The following is an 18,466-nucleotide window of genomic DNA, read 5'->3' as shown; positions in this document are numbered from 1 at the left end:
AGGCATCCTCTGCACACGGCCATTAACAACCAGAAGAGTCTGTTCAGTGACAGGTTGCTTCTCCCAAAGACAAGAACTAACAGACTTAAAAACTCCTTTGTCCCACACGCCATCAGACTGTTTAACTCCTCTCTGGAGGGGAGAGGGAGGGGAAACAGGAGGACAAAGGAGGGAACAACTAAGCTGTAGTGCCTCTTCACCTCACTGTGCAATACCTTTTGTGCAATACTTTTGTAAATAGTCAACAGTGCAATAGACTCAATACTTGAAATGTGCAATTCACTTGTATTTTTATTTTTATTCCTATTTATTCTATTTATCCCCTTCGTATATTTTATTTATATTGTCTCTGTATTTATATATATGTGTGTGTGTATAACTCTGTAACTTCTGTCGGTGCTGTGCTTTTTTGGAAATCGAATTTCCCAGAGGAACCCACCCGAGGGATTAATAAAGTTCTATCTTATCTTATCTTATCTTATCTTATGACTTCCTTCCTTTCAATTTAAAAAAATCAAATGTTTAGTTGAGCAGAAACACGGAGAGACAGACAACTGTTCACACTCACAGTCACAATGTGAACAATCTAAAATCACCAGCTAATCTAACCCTTTGAACTGCATGTCTGTGGACTGTGGAGATCCCATTTTTCTATGTTAAAATGTATTGACTCTTCTTATTAAAGATGTGTTACATTCAGTCACATATTTCATGTTTATATTTATGCAATAATGCTTTAGTTTAGGATCATTTTCAAAATAAATAGATTTCATAATGGACATTTTCCTAATATTAATAACATACTGATATGTTTTCATTTTTAAACCCAATGTTAAACCCGAGTGCTACATTTCCTTGACTGTAGGTAGTTGACTATAGGTTTAAACACATATATGTGGATGAGAAATGTCCTTCCAGCTTTGGGCTTCTGTGTCAGCGCCCAGATAGTAAATCACTATGTTTTTCCCTCCTCCTTCTCCTCCTACCTCTCTATATTCCTACTTCCCTGGCATCCTTCACTGAAGTCTTTATTAAGAGCTCTAATGAACAACAAAAATCTTTTCCCTCAACTTCCCTCTGATGTAGACTTCAATACAGAGAAACTTGTTTGGTTCCTAACTCATTAAAATGCTTACTTTTAATAGTTTACTATCTTTTAAGGCAAAATATGACTTGCCTTAAGGCAGGAAACTGCAGTGTCAGCACAACACAACATGGCACCAAACTGTCAAGCTATCCCATTTACTGCACACTTAGTAGCCCTAGAGGAACGCTTTGCTCCTCCCTTCATAACACACCATTTGAGGACTGCTGTTAATGAAAAGCATTGTAAATATTTTGCATCCTAGTTTTCAAACCTAATAAAATCTTGTTTTAAACTAAACAAAATGTAAACCCAACTGAACTCTGAATGCAGGATTTGGATCGTGAGCCTTCAGAATCATTTGGAGCCTAAAGTCAAACTTGGGAAGCTGGAGAGAGCCATCCCTCTGTCATAGTGGAGGCAGTTTATTGAATAAAGAGCTTCTGAGCACCATGAGCCAACTCAGGCACATTTATGGAGAGGTTCTGATGAGATTTTTGGCAGCAATGCACAGTCAGAGTCCAAGTTTCTGGAAACAAGGATAAGACTCTAAAGGTGGACATCAAAACTTTATAGGGAATAACCAGCAGCTTGGAAGACGTGCACAGGTCAGGTAATCCCTGAAGAATGGAAACGTGAGAGGAATTAAAGGGAAGGTGAGGCAGGACTGGGCATGAAAGTGTCAAGACCATGAATGCTCTAAACTCTAGCTCTTTGGGTATGTTTGAACCACGCTGATGGACGTAGCCAAACTGACAACACCCATTTAAAGCCAGCCAGGCAACAGAGACGCCCCCAAGTGTCCATTTGAAGAACAAAAGTGGAAACAAAGGAGACAGAAAAAACACTGGATGTAGTCGTGCCTTTTGAAGCGCTCATTTTGACAAAAAATAAGTTTGCCATTAAATCACCATATTGCAATGAAAATTAAAATAGCCATGTTAAAACAAGCAGATATTAACAATGTTAAAAAGCTACCTGTGGGTCCTTCCCTGTCTGAATGCAGTCTTCTCTGTTGCCAGGTAATGGAGGCCAGAAGATCTATGAGAAAACGGGGACACAGAAAAATTAGTTTGATGATTAATGACCTCATAACTATCAAATACTGTAATGCAAAGAACCGCCTTACTCAGCCATACTGCCAAATGTCATTTTTTCTTGGAGCGACTTTGGTGGGATAGAACAGAAATATCAGTCATTGAGTCGTTAAATGCAAATTATCTTCCTCAAAAATTCAACTTTTGTAGCAGTTAGAAGCAAATTGAGGAGAAAAGCTCATCCACAAATGATGAAACAAGGCTTTCCAGTGGGCAGCCAAAGATGTTAGGCGTTAACTTTTGGCTTGTAAAGCTGAAACCCTGTGTGTGACAAGGCAAAAATGTACTTTCCACTCCAACACCAGAAGCCAGAGCCACACACTGAATCATAACTATCACAAGAAATAAATGAAAAACATCAAAAACTGAGCTATATAAAGTTTTTCTTTCAAGCCACGCAGATGATTTGGTTTGAATTTTCCCCAAGTTTTTGATATGACAGTGAAAGAAGGTCCTTTTGAGGCCCTCACAGTAAAACAAACGCATTTATAATGATCAACAGCAATGTCTTCTTAGTGACGATGCAAGGCCAAAGGCTTGTGGAAAGAAATGCTTCTGATGAATGATGTAATGCTCTGTGTGTCATTGTCCCTCTCCTCTACTTCCACAGCGCTGAACAATCTTTAGACCACAATGTAAGTCTTTTGGTTGAAATTTTCCATTCGCTTGGTCCGAAGAGCAAATCTTGCATGTACTGTACATAGGCTACACTAACATACTACACAGATGTCTGAAAGATTTCAAGACTTTCTTTTTCTGTGCCAAGACAGGAAATTAGATTTCTGGCTATAGATAAGCAGGGAGAAAAGTGTTCAGCCACCTTAAGAGTATCATTTCAACACCATCTGGAGCTATAATAAAACACAAGTTCTCACAGCATAGATTAGGAAACTCCCAGAGTCTTCCTCTCAGTCTGCAAATTGGATAATCCAATGAGGTGAATCTCAGAGAAGCATGAGGTAAAATTTGGACTTTAAACAATGGGGCTAGTTTTCACACTGCCACTGAAGAGAAAAGCCCAAGTCGGTTTGAGCTGAGCTTAAGTGGGGTGTGTAAAGTCATAGTGTTTGTGTACTACCACGAGTTTCTCTGAGACAATAAGTCTTTGTCTGATCTAACAGGAAACTGCCTTAGCGGGATGTTAGCAACCGGAGGGGAAAACAAATGGTCCCGACTTGCTTCAGCATGTCTGATTGCGCTCAGCGCGTGGATGAACAGCATGTGCACATGCACTGAGTGCCACTGCGAAAGTCACTGTTATCAAAGAGCATTATGTTGATGGATGTTTATCATAATGAAAAACTAAATTGATGCACATTGTTTAGCACTGGGATCCATAAAGAAAGCCTTTTGGTCTCCTAGATGAAGGTTTAGCGCTTTGTAAACTAGCCGTCCATCCCAACTACCTCCTGGAGCTGTTCCGAAATAGTGTGCTTCATTTAGTTTAAACAAATCCAGCCAGTGTGTACACTGCAGCTGAACGTAGATGGAAACTGTTTAGTTGAGCAGAAACATGAATTCTCACCACAGCCGTGTGAGTGGTGACACGCTTCATCCAATTCTTTTCCAGCTTCCTAATCAAGAATGTATTGGAGACAAATCTTAGTATGAAATGGACACTATTGCTGATTCATTTGTCATTTACAACTCCACAAGCTGGCTTGCAATGGTAGAAATCAACTGGAAACAATGTATTCTGTGGATCAGGCTAAAGTTTGGCTTGATTATGGTCTGTTTCAACATTTTTTAATATATACACAGTCAAGAGGGTCTTAAAGTGCTCCTTAATTTTGAGACCATAAATGCCAGATGTATGCATTTTATTGTTTTATTCATCAAACACAACACGTTTTATGTGCTGTATGTAGCTTTTTTTTGCATTTATGCACAAAATAATCTGACATCTCTGCATAGCAACACAGAGCCAAGGCAAGATGTAAATGGAAACTTGATTTAAATACTAAAAGAAAACATTACGAGTCCTTTAAAACCTGCTCAGTATTTAAATCGTCTCTCTAAGAAGATTTAAATACTGATTTAAATGTCAACACAACCACCACTTTTATCAACACATCACGTTTTACGCTGTGCTCTTTTCGGGCCAAAGAGATCACTCTTTGGGTTAGATGCCATCTCCACAATCTCCAAGGAAACACACAATATACACTGTAGTGTGTAACCAAAAACTCAGCAAAGTAAACCAGTTGTCTAAACTTGCTGAAAAACAATGTTTTTGACAGCCAGCCACATTTTCAAGCCAGAAAAGCAAGAGTGAAGATTTCATATACATTTTTCAAAGACGGGATATCAAATACCAATCAAACGTGTTTATCTTTTCGCATGGAGCAAGTGGAATATTTATTCGATCACGTGAAACATTTAGATGTACTAAATCATTATTTGTTTTAGTTTTCCCTTGGTAATTATCATTACGGAAATTTTTCCACTTTCCTGATGTGATTCAAACCGTAGTGGAGCCAGTTCTGGGCTGACACATGCAACATGGACCGAGTTAATGCCATCTGATTTTTATTCGACTAAAGCCTTGAGTTTAGAATTAAATCACCCTGCATTACTGCACTGCTGGTCAGATTTATAGAGGGCACCAAACTGGGATTATATAACAGATATATACTGTAGACTTTTATGGGCAAAGATTAAGTTGAAAAGCTACAATATGCAGTACTATGAAAAAGTCTTCCTTGTAATTTCTTTAGGTAGTCTTCATGAATAGTTTCAAAGCTCTTCTTTGGATGTTTCTGCTTTTTGTTCTGTTCTTTGTCAAGATGATCCCACACTGCTTCAACACTGTTGAGGTCCGGGCTCTGGGGAGGCCCTTAACTGGTAGTGTTCCACTGTGTGTTTTTCTATCCAGGTATGCTTTTACTGCATTGGCAATGTGTTTCCCAATGGTTTTGCATGGTGGATCAAACTCTGATGCCACTTTTCTGTTTTAATATTTCCATCAATTTTGATAAGATCTCCAAAATCACTGAAATGGAGCCCCAAACCATGCCAGAGCCTTCACAGTGTTTTACAGATGGTTATAGACACTTACTGTTGTACCTCTTTCCTGACCTCCGACTGAGGATGACTTGAACGAAAACGTTCAAATTTGGATTCATCGCTCTATAAGACCTGTTGGCACTGATTTTCAATCTGCCTGTTGTGTAGTTTGGCATACCTCAGCCTTTTCTCCCAGTTTCCCTTCCTTAAGAATGACTTCTTGACAGCCACCCTTCCACTGAGACCATGTCTGATGAAGCTTAAGTAAACAGTAGATGGACCACCAGATGGGCCAGACATAGCTCCCATATTCTGTTTCAGGTCCTTGGAGGTATTTTTTTCCCTTTTTGTTAAGGGCGTGACTTTCATACCGTTCATCTGCTGTAGATCTTTTTTGGTCCTCCACTTGTCCAGGATACTTTAGATTTAAGAAAATACTGTACACTGTGCTGAAAGACGGCAAGTTTCAGCTAATAGCTCTCCTTGAATCTCGTTGTTGGAGCAGTTGACTGAGTTCTTCTCACATTTAAGTAAAATTTGTAAGATCACTATTCAGACCAAACTTTTAATTGTAACTTTTGGATTTTTTCACCATATTTGGGAAGATCTTTGCACACTCATGCATGCTGAGGGAAACATTTGGCAGGTTAAATGAGAAAGGGGTGCATATTAAACTGACTAGCTAAACTAAGAAGGATGTGATTTTACAGCATGATGTAAAATCATGTTGTAAAAAGGGATAAGCTGTGGGACATGCTGTGCTTCTGGAGTTAGGCATACTTTCTCTTAGCGATGCTCCCTCATGTGAGGACAAACTAAAGTTGAAGTTAAACAAAATTTCTTTCTTCGAGTGCTGGTTTATGGATGATTTGGCAGATGTCCTTAATCTTGTAAAAATTTCTTTTACTGAACTCACAATGGCCGGCTCCTTTAGAAACATGGTTGTTAAACCTCACACCGCTCACAGCGCACTTTGTCGGCAAACACCGTGTGTGATCACGAGCCAAGACAGAGAGCTGTGAGAGAATGCGAGAGAGGGATGGAAAATTAAGAGGTAGATACGGTGAGCGACATCTGGCTTCCTGCGTACTTAAATTCCCCATTCACCCATTCACTTCATGTCATCAGTCTCTCTGACCCATGTACACGCACCGCTGTTCTTAGCTAAGTGCTGTAGCACACCGGGGACTTTGGTTTGAAAGGGTTGTTTTTGTTCACTATGTACTAGAAACCAGTTTAATGGAACACAGAGTAAACTGGACATCCTAGTGGAAATTTAAATATTGATGCAAATTTGCAGTACATTCTTGCTCCAAAGTAACACAGTTAGATGAAATTATATCCTGTTTGAACCTAAACTCACACATTTCCCTGATGACAAATTCTTCTAATAAAAACTGTCTGAAACCTTATAGGATGCAGCTGAAAGGTATAATAACAAATCACAGCAAAACCCCATATGGATTTACTGTTCCAGAGCATAAATACTAATAAAACCTAGATTACACTCTAGTATGAAATGCATTTTTTTTCAATAATTTTTAACATATTCAGTCTGTTTGACTTAAACTAATCAGTGATTGTTCTCAACTTAATCTAGACTGTGAATTAGATACTTTCTTTTAATATAAAAAAAGATAAATTTTCAATTTTAATTATGATAAAGGCAATAGAACATCTCTTCTTTTTGTTTTGGTCAGACTCTCAGTCTGTGATAAATCTGCAGTGAGGTTCCTGGTTTATAATTTACCTTTCAATTCTCTTTGCTGTTACAGTGTTTAACAAACCTTAATGACAAACCGGTGCTGAAATTAAAAGCAAAGCAGACAGAAATACGATGTTTGATTTATGGGTAGCTGCATTTTTACAGGTGTTCCTTTACTGGGAAGGGTAGAAATGAAGTGTAGTTTAGAGGATACCTGTATATAACACAAGAAGTGCAAAAGGTAATGTAAAAGTAAAGAAAACAGCGAAAACCCCAATAATCTTATGACTCCCTATAAGCACTTTAGCAACAGTGGGAAGAAAGAACTCCCTTTTAACAGGAAGAAAACTCCAGTGGAATCAGGCTCACTGAGTTGAGGGTGATGGGAGGAAGACTTTTCAGTTTGATGCAATACCAGTAATATTAAATGAAATGTCTGTTGCCATATTTGTAGCTGATTTGTAACAGAACACTTAAACAGATGTTCTACAAGGAAGGAATTCTGATAAAATGTTAAATCCTCCATCTGTCTCTTCAAGTCATAAATCATCTTTCTACAGGGTGAAACCACTTGAAGCACAGTGTCCACAACCTAAATCAAAATAAAATGACAAATGTAGACTGTGCAGTAAAAAAAACTTTTACTGTGCATCAATCATCGAAGCAGAGCTCTGCATACTCAGAAAAAATATATAAAACACATAATTTTTACCTCTTTCGATTCACTGCTAACAGGTCCCAGCGTGAGAGAGTACAGGACGTCTTTCCCGCCCAGGAATAAACGGTCACGGTATTCATCCAGGAAGACAGCGGTAACAGAGAGGTGGCCATGATGACCGCTGAAGATGGATGACCTGTTGGTGGACAGCAGGTCTGCAAAGAGAGCAAGGCATTAGTGACAGCAGAAAACATGGAGGAGTGCAGACTAAAAAATAGAACAAAGGCTGTAATATTTTTGGGTGCGCTATTGTCACGGCCCTGCTATTGTGCATTCTGAAAAAATGCACTTTTTGCATTATATTTGCTGTATTTTGTATGGGATTCAAAACTTTAGTGTCAATTCATTTCACTGAAATCAAATTACTTCACTGAAGTAGTTCTTGTAGTTAAAACACAGCACTAAAACAATAAGAGGAAATGTTAAATATTAACATGATGCAGTACTGCAGAAATTCATGATACTAAAAGTAAAAGTACCATGGTAACGAATATGGAGCGATTTGGCAGCAGCTTCAAAGAGGTTCTTGCAATAACTCTGCAGGCTAGGTGCAGACTGAGGTGAACTCGAGTTCAGCTAGACACAGGGTGTCTTCTCTTCACACACACATACACTGCATATTGATGCACGTATACGCCACAAAAACCAAACACAAAACCCAACTGCCTGGAAGTCTCTGACAACTTTGACATCTTCTACTCTCTCACCCAAACACGTCTTATTTTTTCCCACTTTTTCTTTGTTTCTGTTCATCTTTATCGCCCGCCACCTTACTTTCTTTCTGTCTAGGTATGAAAATGAGGAGAGAAATGTGTGTGTGTGTGTGTGTGTGTGTGTGTGTGTGTGTGTGTGTGTGTGTGTGTGTGTGTGTGTGTGTGTGTGTGTGTGTGTGTGAACACGTCGCTGGTATGTCAGACTCTCAGCGGAGGAGTCAGCTCGGGCTGAATCGACTTTTCGTTTGTCTCTCATCACTCATCTGTCACATCGGTTATTTCTCTCCTCATTTTCACTCAGCACAATACACACTGACTAGCATGCACAAACACAGAGAGTGAGAGGGGGAGCCCAAGTCACTCGCCACTCAGCGTGAGTACTGACTGAGTGAGGCAGGAGGGTCCTATGTACCAGTGATACCTTGTCCATCACTGGGGCCATGTACACACAATGGAGCTGTTTTTATAAGAAATCAGCATTTTTCCACATACATAAGCATGAACACTTTTCAGCAGTGCTGCAAGTATGCTTTACTTTCTCAGGTATTATTTCATCACTTATCCACCATTTATTTGTTTTAGCTCACACTCTCATAAAGGCCTTCCAAAGAGGTTTCCACTGATATTGACATTCATTTCATCCTGTGTCTTTGCTGAACAGCCAAAAGTTTGGCTGATTAATGAGAAAATTGCCAAGCAATAGCAATATAAGGTAGGGAGAGAGGAAGTTAGACAAAGTTAGAGAAAGAAAGAAATAATTGGTAAGAGAAGGAATGCAGACATTGAAGAGTTCAGCAACTGGTAAGAGTCTGAAAATAATTAGAAGGCAGACAGACAAAGAGAGCAGTACGACTGATTGATTTCTTGAAACTGGCAGGGCTGAAAAAAATATGCTGGAGAGACAGAAGGAAAGATAACCGACAGTAGCTGAAGCTCAGCAGTCTCTTCCACCCTCTGCAACTTTTACATCTGCCACACAGAGATCCTCCGCACTGTTGCTTTGCTTATTTTCACAAACCAAGCATTTCCAGGGACAGCTTCAACTCAGAGATGAAGCTGTTAAGCTTCTTAACAAGCATAACCCCAGAGCCACGTGGCTGCTGCACTTGAACTGGACTTTATAATTAAAGAATTTATGTAAGGCTTTATGTTATAAAATTGTGTATTTTCTAATCAGGGGCAGAATTAATTTATAGCCTGGCTGCTGACAACATTACTATCTCTTATAGACAGAGAATAGCATTTATCAGTCTTGTGTTTTCTCAAAAGTCCGACATGTTTTGCATCATTAAATCCAAACTCTTCTTTTTTCTTCTTTCTCAATATGAAGTGCGTGCAGTTCTGAGCCATTTGTTTTCCACAGCACAATCGGATTCATTCTGTTTCCACCTACATGCACACAAACCCACTCAGACTGAAAGCAGCCTTTCTCCCTCCCGTTGTTTCTCATAAATTACTCGATTGTATACACAAATCTTCCTCAAACCAAAGCAAAAATGCAGCGACATAAATACCAGAGCGCACATACACAGAGACACCAGCAAGCACACCCAAACAGAGAGGAAAGGTGAGCTGACAGCTTCCATCTGTAGCTTGTTATCACTCTAGCAGCTCATCACCTCAGTGTGGAAATCACGCCAGTGTCTCACCTCTCACCAACCTCTCCCCCTCTCTCTTCCCTGCTCTCTATCCAGCTTCACCTCACCTCTTCTGCGTCTCCACCACACTCAGTCTCTTGTCTATCCATCTTTAATGTCCTTACTTGAAGTCATTTTTGAATAATAGAGTCTTAAGTTTCATCTCTTGTTTCTTTCTGTCTTCCTGTCCCTTTTGCTACTTGATCTTTATTCCTTGTCTCTCTTCTTTTTATCCATCTTTTTGTGCAGTCTATATATACATCCACAAATTCATGACAGCATCCATAGTGAAACATCTGTCTTCAATGTGCATTATTTCCCTAAAAGCAGTCAGCCAGTGCTGCACTGACAAACAGCAGATGTGCCAAAGCAAAGCGACACGCAAATGAGCATCTGGTTTCACTGTGTCAACCCTCACGCAGTCTCACCCGCTGCAAAGATGTGTTTGCAATAATTTATTATTGATTTGTTTACATTTCACTCTTCTGCACAATCGGTCTAAGGCATGCCCTGGTGTTTGTCAAATCTACACGTCAGACGTGTGGACTTTGCAATCTCATTCACTGCTCCTGTTTTGCATACTACTCTTTGATCCAGGAGCCTGTGCAGTGAAGGAAAGAGCATGAAAAGGAGGAGAAGTGAGGTAAAATTGAGGGCACCACCACTGCCTGAATAGATTTTAATTTGGTTCTTAACTAGGAGGTATCACATGTTCTGCTGAGAAAACTTATCTGCAACTGTTTTTTCCATCATGTTAAGCAGTATGGCCTCTCCGTGTGGAGTTTGCATTACCTGCGTGGGTGTCTCTCTGATGTCCAAAGGCATGCACGTTTGGCTATCTGGGGGCTCTAAATTACATGTAGAAGTGAAAATTGTGTGTCCAGATTGGATCCTACTTCATGTCCAATACACGCTGGAGAATGGATGGATGAACTATGACTAGACCACTAATAATGCTGCCAACTTGCAGACTCCCTCAGAGCAGTGGTCGGATTTTGCGGTCAGACTGAGGTTGAAAGGCTGAAACACAAAAAGTAACTGGACCTGGACAATCAAATGAAATGAATGAAACCAAGAAGTTAAAAAAGTTGGGGAGATTAATGACACACTATTAAGCAATTTTTCTTTTAAGGTTAAAAAAAGACACTAAAATTCGGTAATTGTGGATTAGGAGTACATGCAGTATTGTGCAAAAGTCTTAAGATGTCACTTTCACATACTGCTCTTCTGCTATATTTGAACTTTTAGGTCTGGAACTTCTTCTTTTGTCCCCTTTGTTTAAGGAAACCACACTGAGATATGCCAAAAGAGCCATGAAATCTTTGGGAATCAGCTTGTTGGTGCAAAAATACTGTTTTACGCCTGTCCAACTCTGTTATCTTTGTCATGTTTCATTAATTTTAATGATGAAAAGGGAACAGAATTTGTGATAGTGATGTGGCAGGCTAGTAAAAGCAAAGGGTCTAAAGATACAATTTAAAATTTGTTCTTTGCTAACTTGTCTCTTATGTGCAGACACAACACACAACACGGAGGGTACATCCCATGGGTTGTATGCTTTAATGATTCAAAAGTAAGTGCTAAATGGCTTTACAAACCAGAAATGTTTCTCTGAAAATAGGCAAGTTAATGATGAGACTGAAAATGAGTGAGCTGTGATCTTGAGCGGTGTCTTAAGACTTCTGTGCAGCACTGTATGTTGCTGTGTGGGTCACTGATGTCTGGTGCCACAAAGTTTGCTTAAAATTTTAAAATATTGCCAAACAAGTGAATAACAATGAAAAGAAGCTTTCATGTGCAGCAAATATGCCTTTTTTCAATGAGTACCTGTACAACTTATTATCACACACACCATATTTAAAGAGTGTCTATGCAAAGTCGCAATATTTAGGAGGGATTATTAACACAAAATCTCAATGGTAAACCTAAGAGTCAGTGTTTTATTGCCAGCAACACACACTTCTGTCTGCACTGTCCGCCAGTCTGCTGCTGTCATTTTCATGGCTCCATTTAGTGATGAAGAATAAATGTAAGAAGCTGGTTTGAACTGAGAATTTTATTAATGGACTATCGGAAACAAAAGAAAAAGTGGGTTAGATAACAAAGTGAAGAAAATATAATATACAAATTGGGCACAAGCAAAGTATAGGTACAAGCTATGTTACGATATATATATAAAAAAAAACACCCAGCACGCCCATGCGGGCGGTTTTATCCTTCAAGCTCGGGTCCTCTACCAGAGGCCTGGGAGCTTGAGGGTCCTGCGCAGTATCTTAGCTGTTCCCAGGACTGCGCTCTTCTGGACAGAGATCTCCGATGTTGTTCCCGGGATCTGCTGGAGCCACTCGCCTAGCTTGGGAGTCACCGCACCTAGTGCTCCGATTACCACGGGGACCACCGTTACCTTCACCCTCCACATCCTCTCGAGCTCTTCTCTGAGCCCTTGGTATTTCTCCAGCTTCTCGTGTTCCTTCTTCCTGATATTGCTGTCATTCGGAACTGCTACATCGATCACTACGGCCGTCTTCTTCTGTTTGTCTACCACCACTATGTCCGGTTGGTTAGCCACCACCATTTTGTCCGTCTGTATCTGGAAGTCCCACAGGATCTTAGCTCGGTCATTCTCCACCACCCTTGGGGGCATCTCCCATTTTGACCTCGGGACTTCCAGGTTATACTCGGCACAGATGTTCCTGTACACTATGCCGGCCACTTGGTTATGGCGTTCCATGTATGCCTTGCCTGCTAGCATCTTGCACCCTGCTGTTATGTGCTGGATTGTCTCTGGGGCATCTTTACACAGCCTGCACCTGGGGTCTTGCCTGGTGTGATAGACCCCAGCCTCTATGGATCTTGTGCTCAGAGCTTGTTCTTGTGCTGCCATGATTAGTGCCTCTGTGCTGTCTTTCAGTCCAGCTTTGTCCAGCCACTGGTAGGATTTCTGGATATCAGCCACCTCCTCTATCTGCCGGTGGTACATACCGTGCAAGGGCCTGTCCTTCCATGATGGTTCCTTGTCTCCCTCCTCTTTCTTGGGTTTCTGTTGCCTGAGGTATTCACTGAGCACTCGGTCAGTTGGGGCCATCTTCCCAATGTATTCTTGGATGTTCCTTGTCTCATCCTGGACTGTGGTGCTGACACTCACCAGTCCCCGGCCCCCTTCCTTCCGCTTAGCGTACAGCCTCAGGGTGCTGGACTTGGGGTGAAACCCTCCATGCATGGTAAGGAGCTTTCTTGTCTTTATGTCAGTGGCTTCTATCTCCTCCTTTGGCCAGCCTATTACCCCAGCAGGGTACCTGATCACGGGCAGGGCGTACGTGTTGATGGCCCGGATCTTGTTCTTACCATTCAGCTGACTCCTCAGGACTTGCCTGACCCTCTGCAGGTACTTGGTGGTTGCAGCTTTTCTAGCGGCCTCTTCATGGTTCCCATTCGCCTGCGGGATCCCCAGGTACTTGTAACTGTCCTCTATGTCTGCAATGTTGCCTTCTGGTAGTTCAATCCCCTCAGTTCTGACTACCTTCCCTCTCTTTGATACCATCCGACTACACTTCTCCAGTCCGAACGACATTCCAATGTCATTGCTGTATAGCCTGGTAGTGTGGATCAGTGAATCGATGTCTCGTTCACTCTTGGCATACAGCTTGATGTCATCCATGTACAGGAGGTGGCTGACAACTGCTCCGTTCCGTAGTCGGTATCCGTAGCCAGTCTTGTTAATGATCTCACTGAGGGGGTTCAGGCCTATGCAGAACAGCAGTGGGGACAGAGCATCTCCCTGGTAGATCCCGCACTTGATGGTGACTTGTGCTATGGGCTTGGAGTTGGCCTCTAGTGTTGTACGCCACATCCCCATTGAGTTCCTGATGAAGGTTCTTAGGGTCCCATTGATCTTGTACAATTCTAGGCATTCCAGTATCCAGCTGTGGGGCATTGAGTCATAGGCCTTCTTGTAATCAATCCAGGCAGTGCACAGGTTGGTCAGTCTGGTCTTGCAGTCTCGGCTGATTGTTCTGTCTACCAGTAGCTGGTGTTTTGCGCCTCTGGTATTCTTGCCAATTCCTTTCTGTGTCCCGCTCATGTATTGACCCATGTGCCTGTTCAACTTAGCCGATATGATGCCTGACAGGAGCTTCCATGTAGTACTGAGGCAGGTTATTGGTCGGTAGTTGGAGGGGACCGGTCCCTTCTTGGGGTCCTTGGGGATCAGGACCGTCCGGCCTTCAGTTAGCCATTCCGGGTGTCTCTCGTTAACTAGCAGTTGGTTCATTTGTGCTGCCAGACGCTCGTGGAGTGCAGTCAGCTTCTTCAGCCAGTAGGCGTGAACCATGTCGGGCCCTGGTGCTGTCCAACTCTTCATACTGGAGACCCTTTCTTGGATATCTGCCACTGTGATGGTTACTGGACCCTGTTCAGGGAGGTCGCTGTGGTCTGCCCTCAGATCCTCCAGCCACTGAGCATTGCCGTTATGGGTTGCGTCCTTCTCCCATATGCTCTTCCAGTATTGCTCCGTCTCCAGCCTTGGTGGTGCTGTTCTCTTATTGTTCCCTTGCCACTGAGAGTACACCTTTGCTGGTTCTGTGGAGAACAGCTGGTTTATTCTCCTGCCTTCGATCTCTCTGGTGTACCTCCTCAAGCGGCTGGCCAAGGCTGTGAGTCTTTGCTTGGCAGTTTCCAAGGCCTCAGGTATGGACAGCTTGCTGTATTTCTTAGGCACCTTATTTGTCGCACCTTTCTGCAACTCCGTTAGTTGGCTAACCTCCCTCCGTGCTACTTTGATCTTGCCCTCTAGCCTCCTTCTCCATGGAGGGTACTGCCCCTTGTGGCTGTTCAACTTGTAGCCAAGCATCTCACTGATCACTGCTGCCGTATTGTAGATCAGCTTGTTAGTGTCGGTAATCGTGGTTGTAGGTATTGCCCGTAGTGCTGCATTAACATCATCTAGCAGACCTTCTGAGGGTACTTCACGTAATCTTGGTAACCTGCTACGGGGGATCCAGGTTTCAAGCTTGGCCATGATCCTATTTTTCAGGTCAGTTCCTCTCGCACTCATATATATATATATATATATATATATATATATATATATATATATATATATATTAGGGGTGCAACGATATTCGTATCGATATTGAACCGTTCGATACAGTGCTTTCGGTTCGGTACGCATATGTATCGAACAATACAAAATTTGTAATTTATTTTATCAACTTTCCTTCTGACGATGCTGTCTGTGTTGAGCGCTCAGTGAATCTGCGTTCGACTGCTCCGCCTAGGGTCGACAGTGCAGCCTAGGCGGAGTAGTCGAACGCAGATTCACTGAGCGCTCAACACAGACAGCATCGTCAGAAGGAGGAGCGCAGGGCAAGCTAGCGAGACAGAAGTTAAGCTCTCCTTACAACATGGACCTCCCCCACCCTCATTCAGATCTGGCCTTTGGAATTATTTTGGTTTTCATGTGACGTATGACCCTGAAGGTAAGCGAGTCATGGACTAAAGTAAAACAGTATGTTGGATGTGCCATGCAATGCTCAATTACATGGGTGGGAACTAGTGTGTTAGCGCAGTTAGCTCGTTAACGTGTTGGCCGTCTAGCCCCATGCACGGGGCGATCGGCGGTAGCTCGTTAACGGAGATTTGCCGTGTTGTGGCGTTAAGGTCATTTCAACGAGATTAACCTGAAAGCACTAGTGGGAACACAACGAATATGACTGCACATTTACGCCGACATCATCCTAGTGCAAAGACAAGTGGAAGCAGAAAAAAACCAAGCAAGCATGCTACTAACTTTAGCCGAGTCATTTAGACAGCTGTTAGCACATGATTCTCCTTATGCTGCTGAGAATATAGCCCAGAAGAAGCGGATAGTATAGCTTTTATTTTGGAAAGAGCCATTTCTCTGTAATAAACTCTCTTTTCCAAAGATGAGTGATTCCTCAATCAGATACAGGGCTTGCAATATCGCTAGCCCGACGTCCCGGAGCTAGCGATTTTTTTCAGTCGGGCTACCAAAATCTATCTCTTCCCTGCCCGTCGGGCTATTGTAGGAAAAATATATGTCAATGCATTTGCATTCTTTCAGAAATGTAGCTGGGTAAATATGTCATTGGCATCGGTGAGCCACTGTCAATATGTGACATATTGAAGTCGCGTTTGAATTTGCGCTTGTTTTTTTGCTTTCACTTTGCAATCGTGCAAACTGTGTATAGAGAGCGACAGTACTGATCTGTGAGTGATGATAATTTGTGCACCAATTCCTCTGACCTCGTCTTATTAATCGTTAGCTTACTATGCAAACATGACAAGTGAAATCTCCCGCAGCAAGCTTAAACATGTGAGAGGTTGATCGCGCAGAGAATCGCTGAGCTTATGTGAGTGCATGTGTAAAAGCATTTCAGTTCTGCTGAGCCAAATAAGACAGGTCGGGGTGAAGAAGTGACAGCCAAAGAAAAGCTTACCACAAAACGGAGAAGTTATGACAAATCAGACTATAAGGCAAAAAGAAAGTGCAGCTTTAAGGTTTCATGGACAAAAGAATTTCTGTGGCTGCAATATGATGAGCTAAATAACCAGGGCTGCACATAAGTGGTCCGCAGGTGCGCATTCGCTGTCAAAATAAAAAACACGCACAAGGGTTAGGGTTAAATTTAAAAACTGTACTTTTGAGTTAAAATATATATTTATAATTTTAATAAATGACAAATAAAAAATGCATGAACATTTTTTTTGTATCGAAAAAATATCGAACCGTGACACCAAAGTATCGAACCGAACCGTGAATTTTGTGTATCGTTGCACCCCTAATATATATATATATATATATATATATATATATATGTATGCACATGCATACATGTCTGATAGTGTCAGTGTTATTGTTGGCTCGGCAGGAGAAAAGAACACATCTGATGCCTATTAGACCCCCTGAGCTACAAAATACGCGCTAGTAGGGCACACATGCATGCCATAATGAACCAATAAGGTCAAACTATCCTTGTTCAAACCACATCTGTGCACATCTGAGATGACAAAACTTACTGTCAGACGCTTTCTCTAAATATTGCTCTTTGATGTTTTATTTTCACGAGCTCTGATACCAAAAAACGCACACACCCACATCCACAAACAGAGGCTCATTACACTGCTGACAGACTTCCCAGGGTATCATTAGATCTTGGCTGTATATTATTGCAGAGTGCCAAATATCTCTGGAATCCGCTGCGTGCACAAAAAGTCATCTCACAATGCTTCTCCTTCTCTCACCTCACCCACTCCTCCTGGGCTTCATCCTCCTCTCAAGGATATCAGATTCCCTCTCATCCTTTACATTTTTCCTCCTCATTTTTACAAGAGCTGGAAAATTCCTCAGAATTATGGACCTCTTCCTGACTTATGTCCTCGCTTTTTTTATTTCCTTCTTGACAGCATATGCAAAGAAAAAAAAATGCACAATGTAATTCTGCTACATTTACTGTTAACTACTTACCTATTGCATTTGACGCTTCATCACAGACTTTACTTTTCTCTGGGTTGATTTGTTTACATTATGGCATGCTTGAATTAGGTATACTGTTCCACAGAGTTTCACCTTTCCTTTTTCTCTCACTTTTTCTTTCACTTTTCTATCACTTTCAGCTCAGATTGCCTCGCATTTATTGATAATCTGAACATTTCTTTCAAAAATTTGTCTCAAAAAACTTATGAAGCAACTTAAGGCAACTTTTGTTGTGATTCGGTACTATATAAATAAAACTGAACCGAGTTGAACCGCAAAATTACTCAAAGCATTCAGAAAAAAGAAGACTAAAACCAAGAGTCACTCTCTGCTGGTCATTAGAAGGAATATGTCTCTTCGTTTGCCGCACTTTTTGTAGGTCAGTGATGTCCATCTATTATATACAGTCTATAACACTTCCTAAAATATAACCCATTTATCTAAAGCCTATTAGCAAACTGACACAATAAACAGATTAAAATGGTAAACACAAGCTTCAAATCTTCATCTTCACATTGTTTGAAAGGATCCATGTTAGTCTGTTTGTGCTAACAACCAAACTAAATGTGAGTTTTATTCAGAGTAAAGAATAACTTTCAGACCTTTGCTGAAAGTTATTCTTTTTTTAGTGAGGTAATCAACCTCTTCCCATTCTACAGATTATCTGTTTTCTATAAATGAGTTATAAAAAAAATGTATCCTCAAGAACAAAACTGAGCATAGCACTGAATTTCAGTTCACAAATACTGCAATCTGATATTAAGATTTTTTTTAATAACAGCTGTGATTGTAGCCTCTGTCACATTCTCACACAAAAAACACTTTTCTATACTCATGTATGTAAATTGTGTCCTGTAAGATAATTATTTTGGGGGGGGGGGGGGTTCTACTCATTTTGCTGAAACTGGAGAAGAAATCTAACTAAATATGTAATTTTTTCATGCAGCTTGCACAGATCACCCATGTGCTATCTATCAATTTTGTTACGCAATTATTTTGAAAGTATTAATT

The 18,466-nt window shown here is 41.2% G+C and overlaps 1 protein-coding gene across 2 annotated transcripts in view; it reads right to left on the bottom strand.

Moving 5' to 3' along the window:
• Positions 1–18,466, bottom strand: part of sema3g (semaphorin 3G) — a 72,481-nt gene that overhangs the window by 42,797 nt on the left and 11,218 nt on the right. For both annotated transcript variants that reach the window (XM_085442890.1, XM_085442891.1), the window contains exons 2-3: positions 7,605–7,765; positions 2,063–2,125 (exon numbers count right to left, since the gene is read on the bottom strand). In XM_085442890.1, the coding sequence (XP_085299016.1) occupies positions 2,063–2,125; positions 7,605–7,765 (224 nt within the window). The remainder of the gene's footprint in view (positions 1–2,062; positions 2,126–7,604; positions 7,766–18,466) is intronic.

The sequence above is a fragment of the Copadichromis virginalis genome, linkage group LG20 (assembly GCF_057382275.1).
Source record: "Copadichromis virginalis isolate Kocher_CV1m ecotype Utaka linkage group LG20, C_Virginalis_male_GT1.1, whole genome shotgun sequence".
NCBI lineage: Eukaryota > Metazoa > Chordata > Actinopteri > Cichliformes > Cichlidae > Copadichromis > Copadichromis virginalis.
Note: the sequence above shows the minus strand (reverse complement) of the source record. Positions and strands in the feature narration are given on the sequence as shown.